Source organism: Crotalus tigris, unplaced genomic scaffold (assembly GCF_016545835.1).
Source record: "Crotalus tigris isolate CLP2741 ecotype Arizona unplaced genomic scaffold, ASM1654583v1 scf7180000018068.1947079, whole genome shotgun sequence".
Taxonomy (NCBI): Eukaryota; Metazoa; Chordata; class Lepidosauria; order Squamata; family Viperidae; genus Crotalus; species Crotalus tigris.
The window spans coordinates 914863-929030 of NW_024096805.1; the positions used below are offsets into that span (position 1 = coordinate 914863).

General features: G+C 42.1%; 1 protein-coding gene across 4 annotated transcripts in view; it reads left to right on the plus strand.

Annotated features, from left to right (window-relative positions):
• ABCC9 (ATP binding cassette subfamily C member 9) overlaps positions 1–14168 on the plus strand; it is a 104927-nt gene that overhangs the window by 27240 nt on the left and 63519 nt on the right. For all 4 annotated transcript variants that reach the window (XM_039347376.1, XM_039347378.1, XM_039347375.1 and 1 more), the window contains exons 11-15: positions 31–193; positions 1810–1850; positions 7274–7416; positions 11836–11944; positions 13327–13437. In XM_039347376.1, coding sequence (XP_039203310.1) covers positions 31–193; positions 1810–1850; positions 7274–7416; positions 11836–11944; positions 13327–13437 — 567 coding nt within the window. The remainder of the gene's footprint in view (positions 1–30; positions 194–1809; positions 1851–7273; positions 7417–11835; positions 11945–13326; positions 13438–14168) is intronic.

Here is a 14168-nt window from a genome sequence, read left to right on the forward strand (position 1 = left end):
CTGCATCTCTTTCCCTTTTATTGGAAAAAGGATTATTCTACAGAGAGGCTGAAGAAGACCAACGAAATATTAAAAGGCATCAAACTATTAAAGTTATACGCCTGGGAGCACGTCTTCTGTCAAAACGTGGAAGATACCAGGACAAAAGAACTGACTAGTCTCAAAACATTTGCTCTGTATACGTCTCTTTCCAGTAAGTACCGTAGTGGCTGGTGGGTTGGCCTGCCTTATTTTACTTCTTTATTTGATACTAACCGTTATCCAAAGACTAACACAGGGCTGTTTCTTTAGGGGGTTTGTAAATTCAGTGTTTTCTTTAAAAAAGAAAAAGAAAACAAACAGGAAATTAACTCATGTTTTGGGATAGAAAGGTAATAATGTATCTCAGTCTACAGCCATATTGAGTGCAACAGAGAGCCAGCCTGGTCTAGAGGTTAAGGCACTAGGCTAGAAATCAGGACACTATAAGGTCTAGTCCCATGAAAGCCAGCTTGGTGACTTTGGGCCAAACACTAGGAGGCTGTGAGTTCTAGTCCCGCCTTAAGCATGAAATCCAGCTGGGTGCCTTTGGGCCAATCACTAGGAGACTGTGAGTTCTAGTCCCGCCTTAAGCAGGAAAACCAGCTGGGTGCCTTTGGGCCAATCACTAGGAGACTGTGAGTTCTAGTCCCGCCTTAAGCAGGAAAATCAGCTGGGTGCCTTTGGGCCAATCACCAGGAGACTGTGAGTTCTAGTCCCACCTTAAGCTTGAAAGCCAGCTGGGTGCCTTTGGGCCAATCACCAGGAGACTGTGAGTTCTAGTCCCACCTTAAGCTTGAAAGCCAGCTGGGTGCCTTTGGGCCAATCACCAGGAAACTGTGAGTTCTAGTCCCACCTTAAGCTTGAAAGCCAGCTGGGTGCCTGTGGGCCAATCACCAGGAGACTGTGAGTTCTAGTCCTGCTTTAATCATGAAAGACAGGACTGGCTGAGTAACTTTGGGCCAGTCCAGCTCACCTCCTGGGTTGTTGTTGGAGGGGGGAGGAATAGGAGGAGGCTGTTTTGGCTGAGGAATTCTGGGAGTTGAAGTCCACAAGTCATAAGAGGGCCAGGTTTGAAGACCCCTGGTTTAGGGGGACACATCTGATGTTGTTGTTTAGCCTTGTTTAGCTTCTGCTTGTTCTCAAAATTCAGTTTCCTCTCAATTTCCATTCTGAATAGAGGAATTGCATGCGATGGAAATGTTATATTTCCCGCATTCATTTCTCAGCCTCGTGACACTTCCTGTCACAGAATGAAATTTATGAGTTAACATTTCCCTTGATTGGGGGGGGAGGCCCCGATCCATTAAAAATAATCTTCTGAACTCTTTGCTTTTCTCATACCCGAAGATGTGTGGCAACTGTCTCCAAAATAATTCCGAAAGTTTCCTTTTAAACTTTGTGACATGAGTTGGCTTACATTACTAATTATTGAGACCATGTCTATGAAAGCTTGAAAAACGAGTTCATTTATAGTTTGAAGGAGCTCTCCAGAGCTTCAGCTAATACCACACCATAATTTCAAACAATTCCTTTTTCTCACAGAGTTACATTTCAAATGTACAGTCGTAGAGTTCTCCTGGGAATAGGTTGTCCAACGCAATGAAGTATACAAACTGTAATATTTCCAGTATGTTTTTGTTTGACATGGGAAGAATTCTTTTCCCTCTTAAGGAGAAGTTCAGCATTTTTTTTCATTCTGGCAGAAAATAATATTGAACCATTGTGTTGTACAGATTCTGAAATATTTGGTATATCAAATGAATGGATGGTTTGTGTTTATTTCCACAGTTTTTATGAATGCAGCTATACCTATTGCAGCTGTCCTCGCGGTAAGAATAGTTTTGGGAGGCATGGGTTGATGGATGGCAACACAAAATATGCTTGAGGATCTCTGTGGGATCTTTATTTTTTAACCTCTATTTCTTGAAGTACAAATCTGGGAGTGTTAGTGTCCAAAGAGTGGAAATCGGACCAGGGCTAGGATTTGAGCCAGTTTGGTCCAGTGGTTAAGACATTAGGCTAGAAAGCAGGAGATCATGAGTTCTAGTCCCGCCTTAGGCATGAAAGTCAGCTGAGTGACTTTGGGTCAATTACTAGAAGACTGTGAGTTCTAGTCCCATCTTAGCCCTGAAAGCCAACTGGGGTGACTTTGGGCCAATCATCAGGAGACTGTGAGTTCTAGTCCCACCTTATAGTCATGAAAGCCAACTGGGTGACTTTGGACCAGTCACCAGGAGACTGTGAATTCTAGTTCCATCGTATGCATGAAAGGCAGCTGGGTGGCTTTGGGCCAATCACCAGGAGACTGTGAGTTCTAATCCTACCTTAGCCATGAAAGCCAACTGGGTGGCTTTGGGCCAATCACCAGGAGACTGGGAGTTCTAGTCCCACCTTAGCCATGAAAGCCAACTGGGTGGCTTTGGCCAATCACCAGGAGACTGTGAGTTCTAGTCCTACCTTAGCCATGAAAGCCAACTGGGTGGCTTTGGGCCAATCACCAGGAGACTGGGAGTTCTAGTCCCACCTTAGCCATGAAAGCCAACTGGGTGACTTTGGAGCAGTCACCAGGAGACTGTGAGTTCTAGTCCTGCCTTAGGCATGAAAGCTGGCTGGGTGACTTTGGGCCAGTCTGTCTCTCTCAGCAAAACCCATCTCACAAAGTTGTTTTTGTGGGGACAACAGGAGGAGGAAGGTATGTGGGATATGTTTGCCACTTTGAGTAATTTGACAAAATAATAAAGGTGAAATACAAATAAATGTATAAAGTTAGTGGAGTAGATTTTATACTTATCACAAAAAAAGGAGGTTTCTTTATAGAAAATGCATTAGAGTGACAAGCAAAGTCTAGCATCTACAAACTATATCCTACCATAGGAAAGACGCATGAGCCCAAGGAAGAAAGGCAGCGACCTGATGTTTCTTAAATGATGTGAACTCTACTCCTTTTTGAATATAAGTGCGACTTCACAAGGCATATACAAAAAGAACACAGCTTGCATTGCTACAGCGTAGTGTTCCTTTTATCAGTCTCCCCTCTTTCGACCTCTCCAGTGGACAGTTTTGATGAACCGTCAATTTATATCCATAGTTCTTGAAAGGAAAGATATGTCAATAAGGCTAGCAATGCTCTGACATTGATTCCAAAATAAGGTCCTTCAGAATGTGCTCTGCAGCTCTTTAAAGCAGCTATAAGTCTATGGAGATTCTCAGCCACCCAGGTCATGGCTGTCCCAAAGGTGCTTTTTTCAGGATACAACTGGGCTTTCTTGTTTTTCTTTGAAGATGTTTTGCTTCTCATCCAAGAAGCTTCTTCAACTCTGACCGGATGGTGGGGAAATGGGGAGGATTTATACTCCTTACAGACAGCTGGTCATTTGCTTTCTTTTAGAATTTAGAGAGTTGTTGACTCTCAACTGTCTAAAACAGGGGTCTTCAAACTTGGCCCTTTTATGACTTGTGGACTTCAACTCCCAGAATTCCTCAGCCAGGCACGCTGGCTGAGGAATTCTGGGAGTTGAAGTCCATAAGTCATAAAAGGGCCACGTTTGAAGACCTCTGCTCTAAAAGAAAGCAGGACAGGAGATGCTAGAGCAGGGGTCTTCAAACGTGGCCCTTTTATGACTTGTGGACTTCAACTCCCAGAATTCCTCAGCCAGCGTGCCTGGCTGAGGAATTCTGGAAGTTGAAGTCCACAAGTCATAAAAGGGCCATGTTTGAAGACCCCTGTTTTAGACAGTTGAGAGTCAACAACTCTCTAAAACAGCGGTTCTCAACCTATGGGTCGCGACCCCATTTGGGGTCGATCGACCTCTCTTGTGGGGTCGCCAAACGCGGCGATCCGCCATTTTGTCCCCTCCGGGGGCGCGCTGCGCCTCCGGGGGAGCGGTGCCGCGCACGCGCGCCGCGCACGCGCGCCGCGCGTGGTGGCGGCGGCGCGCCTCCGGGGGGCGCCACTGCGCATGCGCGCCGCATGGGGGTGGCACCGCACGTTCGGGGTGGCGCCACGCATGCGCGCCGCGCGCGGGGCCCCCGCCCCCATGCGCGCCGCGCCGCGCATGCGCATAACGTTTGTGTGACGGGGGTCGCCGTCACACAAACGTTGAGAACCGCTGCTCTAAAAGAAGGCAAATGACCAGCAGTCAGCAAGGAATATAAATCCTTCCGTTCCCCACCATCCGGTCAGAGTTGAAGAAGCTTTTTTTTTTTTTTTTTTTTTTTTTTTTTTTTTTTTTTTGTTTTTTTTTTATTGAAAGTTTTATAAATTTTACAAAAAGACAAAAACAATACAAAACAAAAGACAACATATACAAAAAAGAAACTAAACATTACATATATATATATAAAAAAAAAAAACCCCATCCCCCACCCCTCACAAAAACCCTCCCTTCCCCCCCCTGAGCTTCCCAGAGCAGAATATAGGCTTAATTAAAAATTAAGAAATAAAAATAAAAAATTAAATTAAAAAATTTATATTTATATATATATATAAAATATCTATATATATATATAAAAATAAAACTTATAAAAAAGCTATGTGATATTTTTGTGTACCCAATCTAAATTGTATAAATTTTATCCATTTGTCCCAAACAGCAAGGAACTTCTCTTGCGTTTGTTGCTTTAAGAAAGCCGAAATCTTTGCCATTTCCGCCAGATAAGCTACTTTAAGAAACCATTCCTGCAACGTAGGCAAAGATTCCTTCTTCCAATATTGTCCTACTAACAGCCTAGCGGCTGTAATCAAATTTAACATCAATACAACCTCCTTTGTATCACAATCTGTAACAATGCCTAACAAAAATAATTGCGGAGTAAATTTTACCCTCCTTCTAAAAATTCTCTGGATATTCCACCATATTTTGATCCAAAATGCTTTTATCTCTCTGCATGACCACCAAATATGATAATAGGAAGCATCCTTATAACCACATCTCCAACATTTGGGTTGCACGTCAGGGTACATAAGAGACATTTTTTGTGGATCAAGGTGCCATCTATAAAACATTTTATAAAAATTCTCCCTAAGGTTCTGTGCTTGTGTAAATTTGACATTTCTCACCCAAATGGTTTCCCAAATGTCCAATGAGACTGGGACACCAAAATTCTGCGCCCATCTAATCATACAATCTTTAATTAATTCCGTTTCTGAGTCCATTTCAACTAATACCCCATAAATTCTCTTGATATGGGTTTGTCTTTGATCCTTGACTTGCTTAATAAGATTTCCATCTTCTCTAAGAAAACCCAATTTACAATCCACCTTCCATTTATCTACTAGTTGCCTATATTGAAACCAAGAATAAATAATATTTTCTTGCGCTAAATCTTCCCGTAATCTTAACTGCCAGTTTTGCCCATCCCATCTAAGTAACTGACTATAAGACACCATGTCCATTTTTACTCCTCTTTTTATTCCTTCTATCGCATGCCAAGGTATAGCCCATAATGGAACTTTAAAATCACTTTTATAATATTTTCTCCAAATCCTAAGTAAAGAAATTCTTAAAATATGAGATTTAAAGACCCAGTCCATTTTTTTATTAAATATTAAATAGGCATGCCACCCATAAAGTAAATCCCATCCCTCTAAATGAAGTATCTCAGGATTTGTCAAATTTACCCAATCACTGATTAGTGTTAAGACCACCGCATCGTAATATAATTTCAAATTTGGTACCTTAAGTCCACCCCTCTCACGGAAGTCTTGCATAATTTTAAACTTAACCCTTGGCTTTTTCCCTGCCCAAATAAATTTATTAAGACCCTTCTGCCACTCACTTAAATTAATCTCATTTTTCAAAATCGGTAACATTTGAAACAAAAAAAGAAACTTGGGTAGAATATTCATTTTTATCACTGCAATTCTTCCCATGAGGGATAATTGCAACTTCTCCCAATTCTTCAAGTCCTTCTGTACCCTGACCCACAACCTTTCATAATTATTTTTAAATAATTTTACATTAGAAACAGACAACATCACCCCCAAATATTTTACCTTATTAACAATCTCAAAACCCGTCAAGTTAGCCAAAATCTGCTTCTCCTGACTAGACATATTTTTAGGTAAGATTTTAGTCTTATTTACATTAATCTTGAAACCCGAAACCAAACCATAATGATGAATCAACTGTAATAAGTTTACTGCAGAATAATCAGGTTGCGACAAAGTAACAACCAAGTCATCCGCAAAAGCTCTCAACTTATATTCTTTTTTGTTAACTTCTATTCCTTTAATTTCCTGAGACTCTCGAATTTTGATCAATAATATTTCCAGTGTTAAAACAAACAACAATGGCGATAAAGGACACCCCTGTCTAGTACCTTTCTCTATTGTAAAAACCTCCGACAAACCTCCATTAACAATAAGTTGTGCCATTTGTTTTTGATATATTACCGTAAGAGCTTGTAATATCTTTTCGCCAAAATTCATTTCTTCCATTACTCTTAGCATAAAATGCCAATTCAATTGATCAAATGCTTTTTCAGCTTTTTGGAGGAGAAGTGAAAAGTCTTCAAAAACCAAGGAAGTCCTGTTGCCTCTTGAAAAAAAAAACACCTTTGGGTTAAAGCAGCTAAGTTTTCTCCTGAGATCGGGAAGCTGCTGTAAAGGACCCTGATGTAAGACATTTCATGGGGATTCGTAGATACAGGAAATGGGGGTTTGGAAGCTGGTAACTGTGGAAATATGGAGCTAATCCCACCATCTAATATGTACACCAGGGATCTTAAACTTGGCCCTTGTATGACTTGTGGACTTCAACTCCCAGAATTCCTCAGCCAGCTATGCTGGCTGAGGAATTCTGAGAGTTGAAGTCCACAAGTCATAAAAGGGCCAAGTTTGAAGACCCCTGTTCTAGGCCATGGGTGGGGAACCTTGACTCTTTTATGACTTGAGGACTTCAACTCCCAGAATTCCTCAGCCACCGTGCCTGACTGAGGAATTCTGGGAGTTGAAGTCCACAAGTCATAAAAGGGCCAAGTTTTAAGACCCCTGTTCTAGGCCATGGGTGGGGAACCTTGACTCTTTTATGACTTGAGGACTTCAACTCCCAGAATTCCTCAGCCACCGTGCCTGACTGAGGAATTCTGGGAGTTGAAGTCCACAAGTCATAAAAGGGCCAAGTCTGAAGACCCCTGATGTAGAAAATGTGAGGAAGAACATCAAGGGGCCTTTGAATTGAGCTAAGATCCCATGCTTTCTTTGAAAAACAACATTTGCCTCTACTCATATCCTCTTTTCTTGACGTACCAGACTTTTGTGACCTACACGTATGCTGAAGATAAACAGCTGACTACAGCCCAGGCTTTTGCCTCTCTCGCGCTGTTTCACATCCTGGTGACCCCTTTGTTCCTGCTGTCTACTGTTGTTAGATTTGCTGTCAAGGCCATCGTAAGGTAGGGGATATAACGCTTTAAAACAGATCAGCTTCAATTTAACTAGCAGATTAGGAGGAAGTAAATTGGGATTTGCCCAGTGGGACAACCTCACCATTACGCCTTCTTCCACATGTGGAATTGAGGAGCTTGTGGAACATTCTTGACGTTTCTTCAAACAGTGGGATTCCCACTGCCATTTTCATCATGGTGACTTCATGTATGAAGGCAGTATTACCAGAGCTTGACAAGTAGTCCTCAACTTACAAACACAGTTGAGCCCAAAATTTCCGTTGCTAAACAAAACTTGAATGCTTGGCAACTGGATCATAGTTATGTCAGTTGCAGTGTCCCCAGGATTATGTGATCCCCTTTTGCCAACTTCTGACAGGTGGAGATGGGGAAGTGAGATTCACTTAACAACTGTAGTGATTCACTTGAACGACTGCAGCAAGTAAAGTCGTAAAATGGGGCAAACCTTACTTCACAACTGATTGCTTATCTTTGGAAATTTTGGGCTCAGTTGTGGTTGTAAGTCAAGGACTGCCTGTGTAAAAGGAAAGACATGTTGTGACAAGCAGAATAAATAAATAAATAAGCGTCATTAATTTGATCCCCAACTATATTTTTGTAAACACCTTTTATGCAATATTTTTCCATAACTTCTGTTCACACATCATGGTCCATATCTTCAGTATTTACAAAATGTTCAATAACGTATTTCACTGGGATTTGCACCAGAATAAATGACACTATTCAGTCTACTTGTCTGAGCAAATTTGAGGGTTGTCCAATAAAACTGACTTGCTCAGGAAGTGTGCTTAGGCAACGGATGTTTTTTAGATGACTAATTCTTCTTGGGACCATTTCCCCCCAAAATACTCTGTGTATTTTCAAGCATGGGTCTCTCATGGCAGCTGATAACTAGAGACAAAACCATTAAACAATTATGAACAAATTCCTGAGTTTGGTAGAGGAATAGTTAACAAAATACAGCATGAAAGTTTTGACATGTCATATTAATTGATTTGTATAAGGTGTCAGAGACTGGCTAATTTATTTTTTTTCTGTTTGAACTTAGAAGCAGCTCCATTCTTTTGTTTAATTTTGGCACTTGTTCTTCACCAAAAATGTCTCTGAATGTCTCTGCACCAGAGAACATTCTGGAAAAAAATATGGAAGCTGGGGAAAAATATGACAAACTGGTGAAAGACTCAAGCTTTTTTTTTTTTTTCAGGGAATGTGCAAATGCCAACACAAGAAACCTAGGCAAAAATTTATTTTTAATTGTAAACACAGTATTTTGTTCTTCTTCCTTCCAAACAGTCCCAAAGAAAACAAAACAAAATAAATCTTAATGTTGTATAAAGGATGAAGCTTGCTCACTGCGTGCGCGCTATATTTAGCATCCTGTAATTCCAAAACCAACAGCTCCATTGCATTGTGGGCAGTTCAGACGGAGAGGTTCAGTTTTTGCCAGGACAAAAATGCAACTTTTTCAAAATTTAATTTTCTCAGTTTTGCACATAGCAGCCAAAGAAATCTCAGGGAGATAATGAATGCTTGGCAGTTCATTTCCTCTATATCAGCCTGGTTATCATCCATCAACTTAGTTTACAGATAGTGCGCAGTACCAAGAATAATTAAATCTGTATATGTCCTTACCAAACAGGCCCCAAAGCTGCTTTTCCAAAAGGCAACTGGACTTTCTTGAAAACATTTTGCCTCTCACCAGTTCTAAAGAAGCTTCTTGGATGAGAAGTGAAACGTTTTCAAGGGGAAAAAAAATCAAGAAAGTCCAGTTGCCTTTTGGTAAAAAAAACTTTGGGACAAACCATGACCGGAATGATTGAGATTCTCCACAAATCTTCCTACTGACCTGTTCCGTTCTGTTATGTGCTCCTGGCCACTTTCCTTTGTGACCAGAGGCAAGCTCGCCTGACCAATAACCAGCCAAGACACAGTGAAGGCCTTTTGTTTCGTTTATTGCAATAAGCGGAGAGAGAAGCTATCAAAGCTTGGTTCTCTCCAAAGTTTTAACCCAAAATATTTCCTTCTTTTATGCAGTTTTGTCCCCGGCTGCCACATCCCTCCTCTTTCCCCATTGGCTGAGGTACTATGAGGTTATACTCTTTCTGACAGCCTCCTATCTGTTTCCTGCTGCATACGAAATCATACATCACATGTACATTATAAGGTGACCAACCGTCCTCCTTTAGGGAGGACAGTCCTCCTTTTGTGAGTTCTGTCCTCCCTCAAAAAGTGTCCTCCTTCATGTCCTCCTTTTCGATATTTGAAGACTAATCTGCAGGGCTTTTTTTTCTCATAGAACGCTCAGAATGACGTTCCGGCACCTTTTTTTGATGGTTTTTTTTTTCAACTTTTGCATGAGCTGTGCTACTCCCCCTATTGGCTTTCAAAAGCCAATAGGAATTGCTGCTGAGCATGCCAAAACACCCAACCGGCAAACTTTGCACATGCAAGTTGTCTGCAGCGAAGGCAAATTGGCAGGAACTTAGCACCCCTGCCTGCTACCCAACTACACCATCTCCTAGTTAGTTCCGAAGATACCGTGCTGTGGGAGCCGCGGGGCCCTCTCTACACGGGGCTGCGCAGGGTAGGTGCTGGCGGGGCGGCTGGCAGGGCGGCTGCAGGCAGGGTGTGTCGATGGCAGGCTGCCCCCCAGGGCCGGAGCTGACGCGGCTGGTGCTTTGGGAGCCACGGGGCCCGCTCTACATGGCAGGGCAGCGGTGCTGGCGGGGCAGCTGCGGGCGGGGGCAAGGCAGGCGGTTGACCTTCCATGGGCCGAGCCAGTTTTTACGATATTTTTTTTCTTCAATTTATTTGTGTCCTCCTTTTCATTGTAAAAAAGTTGGTCACCTTAATTAATAATATAATAATATTTTATATTATATTATAAAATAATATAAAATATTAGACATATTCAATTGTTGGTTTTGAGTTCTGGGCCCCTTAGAACAATAGGTTCTTTCCCATTTTTCAGTTTAATTAAGTTTTCCTGGCTAGCCATTTCCTCTTACAGATGTTTTTATAGCTTGTCTTCGTCCTTTCCCACTCTAAGACCCAGCTAATTTTTGCCTACGTATTTATCTTACATCCTGCCTTTATGCTATCCTTTCCTGTTTCCCAGCCATTCTAGTTTTGAGTAAGCTTGTTTATCCAAGCAGTAAGTTTCCACTGCAGTAAATTCAATTTTAAATTTTTCTTTCAATATTAAATTTTGAGGACCTTTCCTTTATTTCTATTAATTCCATTTGGGGAAGTTGCCTTATTTCTCTAGTTTACTACTAAAGAAGTTGATTCAAATGGCTGCCCTTTAGGACAACATAAAATTCCTGTTTTTCCAACAAACCCAAGGTCAGGGCGATTTGTGAACGCACAGGAACAATGCAAATTCTTTTTTTCTTTTTTCTTGCATTCCTGATGTGGTGTGTTTGTTACTAACAGGCGGGTTTTTTTATGCTTGGTTTTCTATATATTGTTTTCATATTTTTATACACCTTGGATTGCTGACAGACAGTTTGTTATAATTCTCAATACATCAGATATATTGGCATAATATCACAGGCTGCCAACATTATATTTACAAATTTGTGTCGGGAAAAAGTAATTTTAAAAAGCCAGTAAGAGTGGAAATGTGAGCAGGATCTGTATTTTTGTTATGACCAATTATAAACTAAAAGAATGATAGAGTTGGAAGGGACCTCGGAGGTCTTCTAGTCCAACCCCCTGCTCGAGCAGCAGACCCTATAACAGGGGTCTTCAAACCTGGCCCTTTTATGATTTGTGGACTTCAACTCCCAGAATTCCTCGTCCAGGCACGCTGGCTGAGGAATTCTGGGAGTTGAAGTCCACAAGTCATAAAAGGGCCAAGTTTGAAGACCGATACCCTATACCAGTGATGGCGAACCTTTTAGAGACTGAGTGCCCAAACCGCAACCCAAAACCCACTTATTTATTGCAAAGTGCCAGAGCTGCATCAGCATTGTGGTTCCCTCTGGGAGGGCAGGGTGTGTGGCCCACTGGGTGGGTGTGGCCAGGGTGCTCACAGCAGACTGGGTGGGTGTGGCCAGGTAGGTGTGGCCACCTCCATACTCTAACATCTCTACTCGAGCTTGCTAGCTGGCCATTTTGCCTGCTTTGTGCTGGGTGGGGCTGCTGCTCCAGGCAGTGGCAGCGGCCTAATGGACCTGCGTGAGCTGCTAATGGCGGTGGTGCACGTGCCCACAGAGAGGGCTCTGAGTGCCGCCTCTGGCACACGTGCCATAGGTTCACCACCACTGCCCTATACCATTTCAGACAAATGGTTGTCCAATCTCTTCTTAAAAACCTCCAGTGATGGAGCCCCCACAACACCACAAAAGTATCTTAACAATTTTGTCTGTTATCACCAGTGCTTTCCCTATTTCTGTTTTTCAGCGTGCAAAAATTAAATGAATTTCTCTTAAGTGATGAGATTGGAGAGGACAGCTGGAGAAATGGAGAGAACCCGTTGGCATATGAATCGTGTAAGAAGCACTCGGGACTAGTAAGGCATTCTTTCTCTTTTTCTTTTTCTTTTTAAGCTTCAAAAAATATTACAGATTTAAGCCTACTGATGGCCAGTTCCCCATACTATTTTCTATAAGAACTCTTTGGAGATTATGGAATGGTCTTACTTAAATGGATAAGATTCTTAGCCGTAAAAAAAAACATATTGCTACTTTTTAATAGCAGTAGCAATAGACTTATATACTGCTTCATAGTGCTTTACAGCCCCCTCTAAGCAGTTTATAGAGTCAGCCTATTGCCCCCAACAATCTGGGTCCTCATTTTACCGACCTCGGAAAGATGGAAGGCTGAGTCAGCCTTGAGTCGGTCAGGATCGAACTCCTGGCAGTGGGCAGAGTTAGCCTGTAATACTGCATTCTAACTTAGCTTATTGTGCTGCCTCTCTGCTCAGATTTGACTCCCTCTTATCTCTAGAGCTGGCTGTCAAAGATATCCCCTCTCCTCCATGTGTGGAAGGAAATGCCTTTGGCAGGGTGCAGGAACGGAGCGCAAATCATCAGGATCAGAATTCCGTTTCTGCACCCACAGAAGGATGTCAGGTTCCCTTGATAAGCAACTCTTTCAGCCTAGAGATGAGAGGGAGTCCTTGCAGTGGGTAGCATTAACTCGCAAACATCTCTGCTGTCTTCCCCATTGTCTTTCTGGGGAAGCCTGCAGAAGAGATTGCAAACAGCAATGACATGATCACAGAGCACTGGGTAACCCAGTGGTTCTCAACCTGTGGGTCAGGACCCCATTTGGGGTCGAATGACCATTTCATGGGGGTCGCCAAACAAGGCTGTCCGCCATTTTTTCCCCCTTTTCTTTGGCCATGCCCCTGGCACCTGGCGATGTATAAGTGGTTGGGGGTCACCACAACATGGGGAACTGCATTATGGGGTCGCGGCATTAGAAAGGTTGAGAACCACTGGGGTAACCGGTCATGAATTCAAATCAGTTGCCAAGCATCCAGATTGTGACCATGTACCTGCTGGGAGGAGAGGGCATGGCATTTTATGATGTCTGTGCTTTGCAGGTCATAAAATACCCTTTCCAACTGCTTTTGTAACTATAAACGGTTGCCAAACAAGTAGTTGTAAGGATTATCTATAAAGTCTTTTCTATAGCTAACTACATCTCTAAAATCCCGTTCTGTATAGAATCTAGAAAAGCCAGCTTCAGTTATGGTGCTACATCATTCCTTTAGTTAAATAATCAAGATAACCTAAACATCCCTGATTGGTAGGGTAGAGAAGAAGATATGTGACTACTACTAAGGAAAAAAAATATATTAAAGTGAATTTTGGGGTTACCTTCTTCAGTAATCTGGTGCAGATAAAACCCCATCTCCTTTCTTCTCTTTTTTCTCCATGCCTGAAGCATCCCAAAGCCATAAATCGGAAACAGCCCTTGAGACACCAGCTGGATGCCTATGATCAACCACAAAGGATATCAACTCAGCATCTAAACTTCGATGAATGTGCTATCAAGGTCCTTTATATTTTAAAGTAGAGCAATCAATCCCCTATTATCTCGTCAAACACTAGGTGAATTGCTGATAATCCAGATGGGATGGATCATCTGTAGTTAATCTCCATGTCATGGTTCCGATAGATGAAACTCTTCAAAGAACTTGGAGGCATTGTTTACCTTAAAGAATCTTTATTAGAGAAGCATGGCATCGGCACTAACACGGTCAAAGCCAAAAACTGGATTCCCCTCCCCTGAGCACATAGTATCAAAGCACAATTAACAGTCATAAATCACAATCCCCAATTAGTTTGAAATGCAGGCTCTCCCTCCAGTTCTCCAGCCCGCCAATTCTTACCATCTCTTATTTCATTAGCCTTGGTTCACACGCACTAATCCAGTATTATTATGTCTATCTAAACTCTCATGCACAATCCTCCCTCCCAGCATCATCTAACTTTAAAAGTAAAACATAGGAAGAAAATGGTTGCAACTCTGTTGTCAAAGCAAAAACATCCGATGTTAGCAGCGTTGACACTCCATTCTGATCTGGAAGGAGATGTCATTTTCTTTAAATACTAGTTCCTCAACTTGAGGGTGTTTATAATATCTTTGTTTTCACTTAAGACGAATCTCTGGTATGGAAGATTCTCTCTCTCTCTCTCTCTCTCTCTCTCTCTCTCTCTCTCTCTCTCTCTCTCTCTCTCTCTCTCTCTCTCTCTCTCTCTCTCATATCTATCTGTCTGTATCTA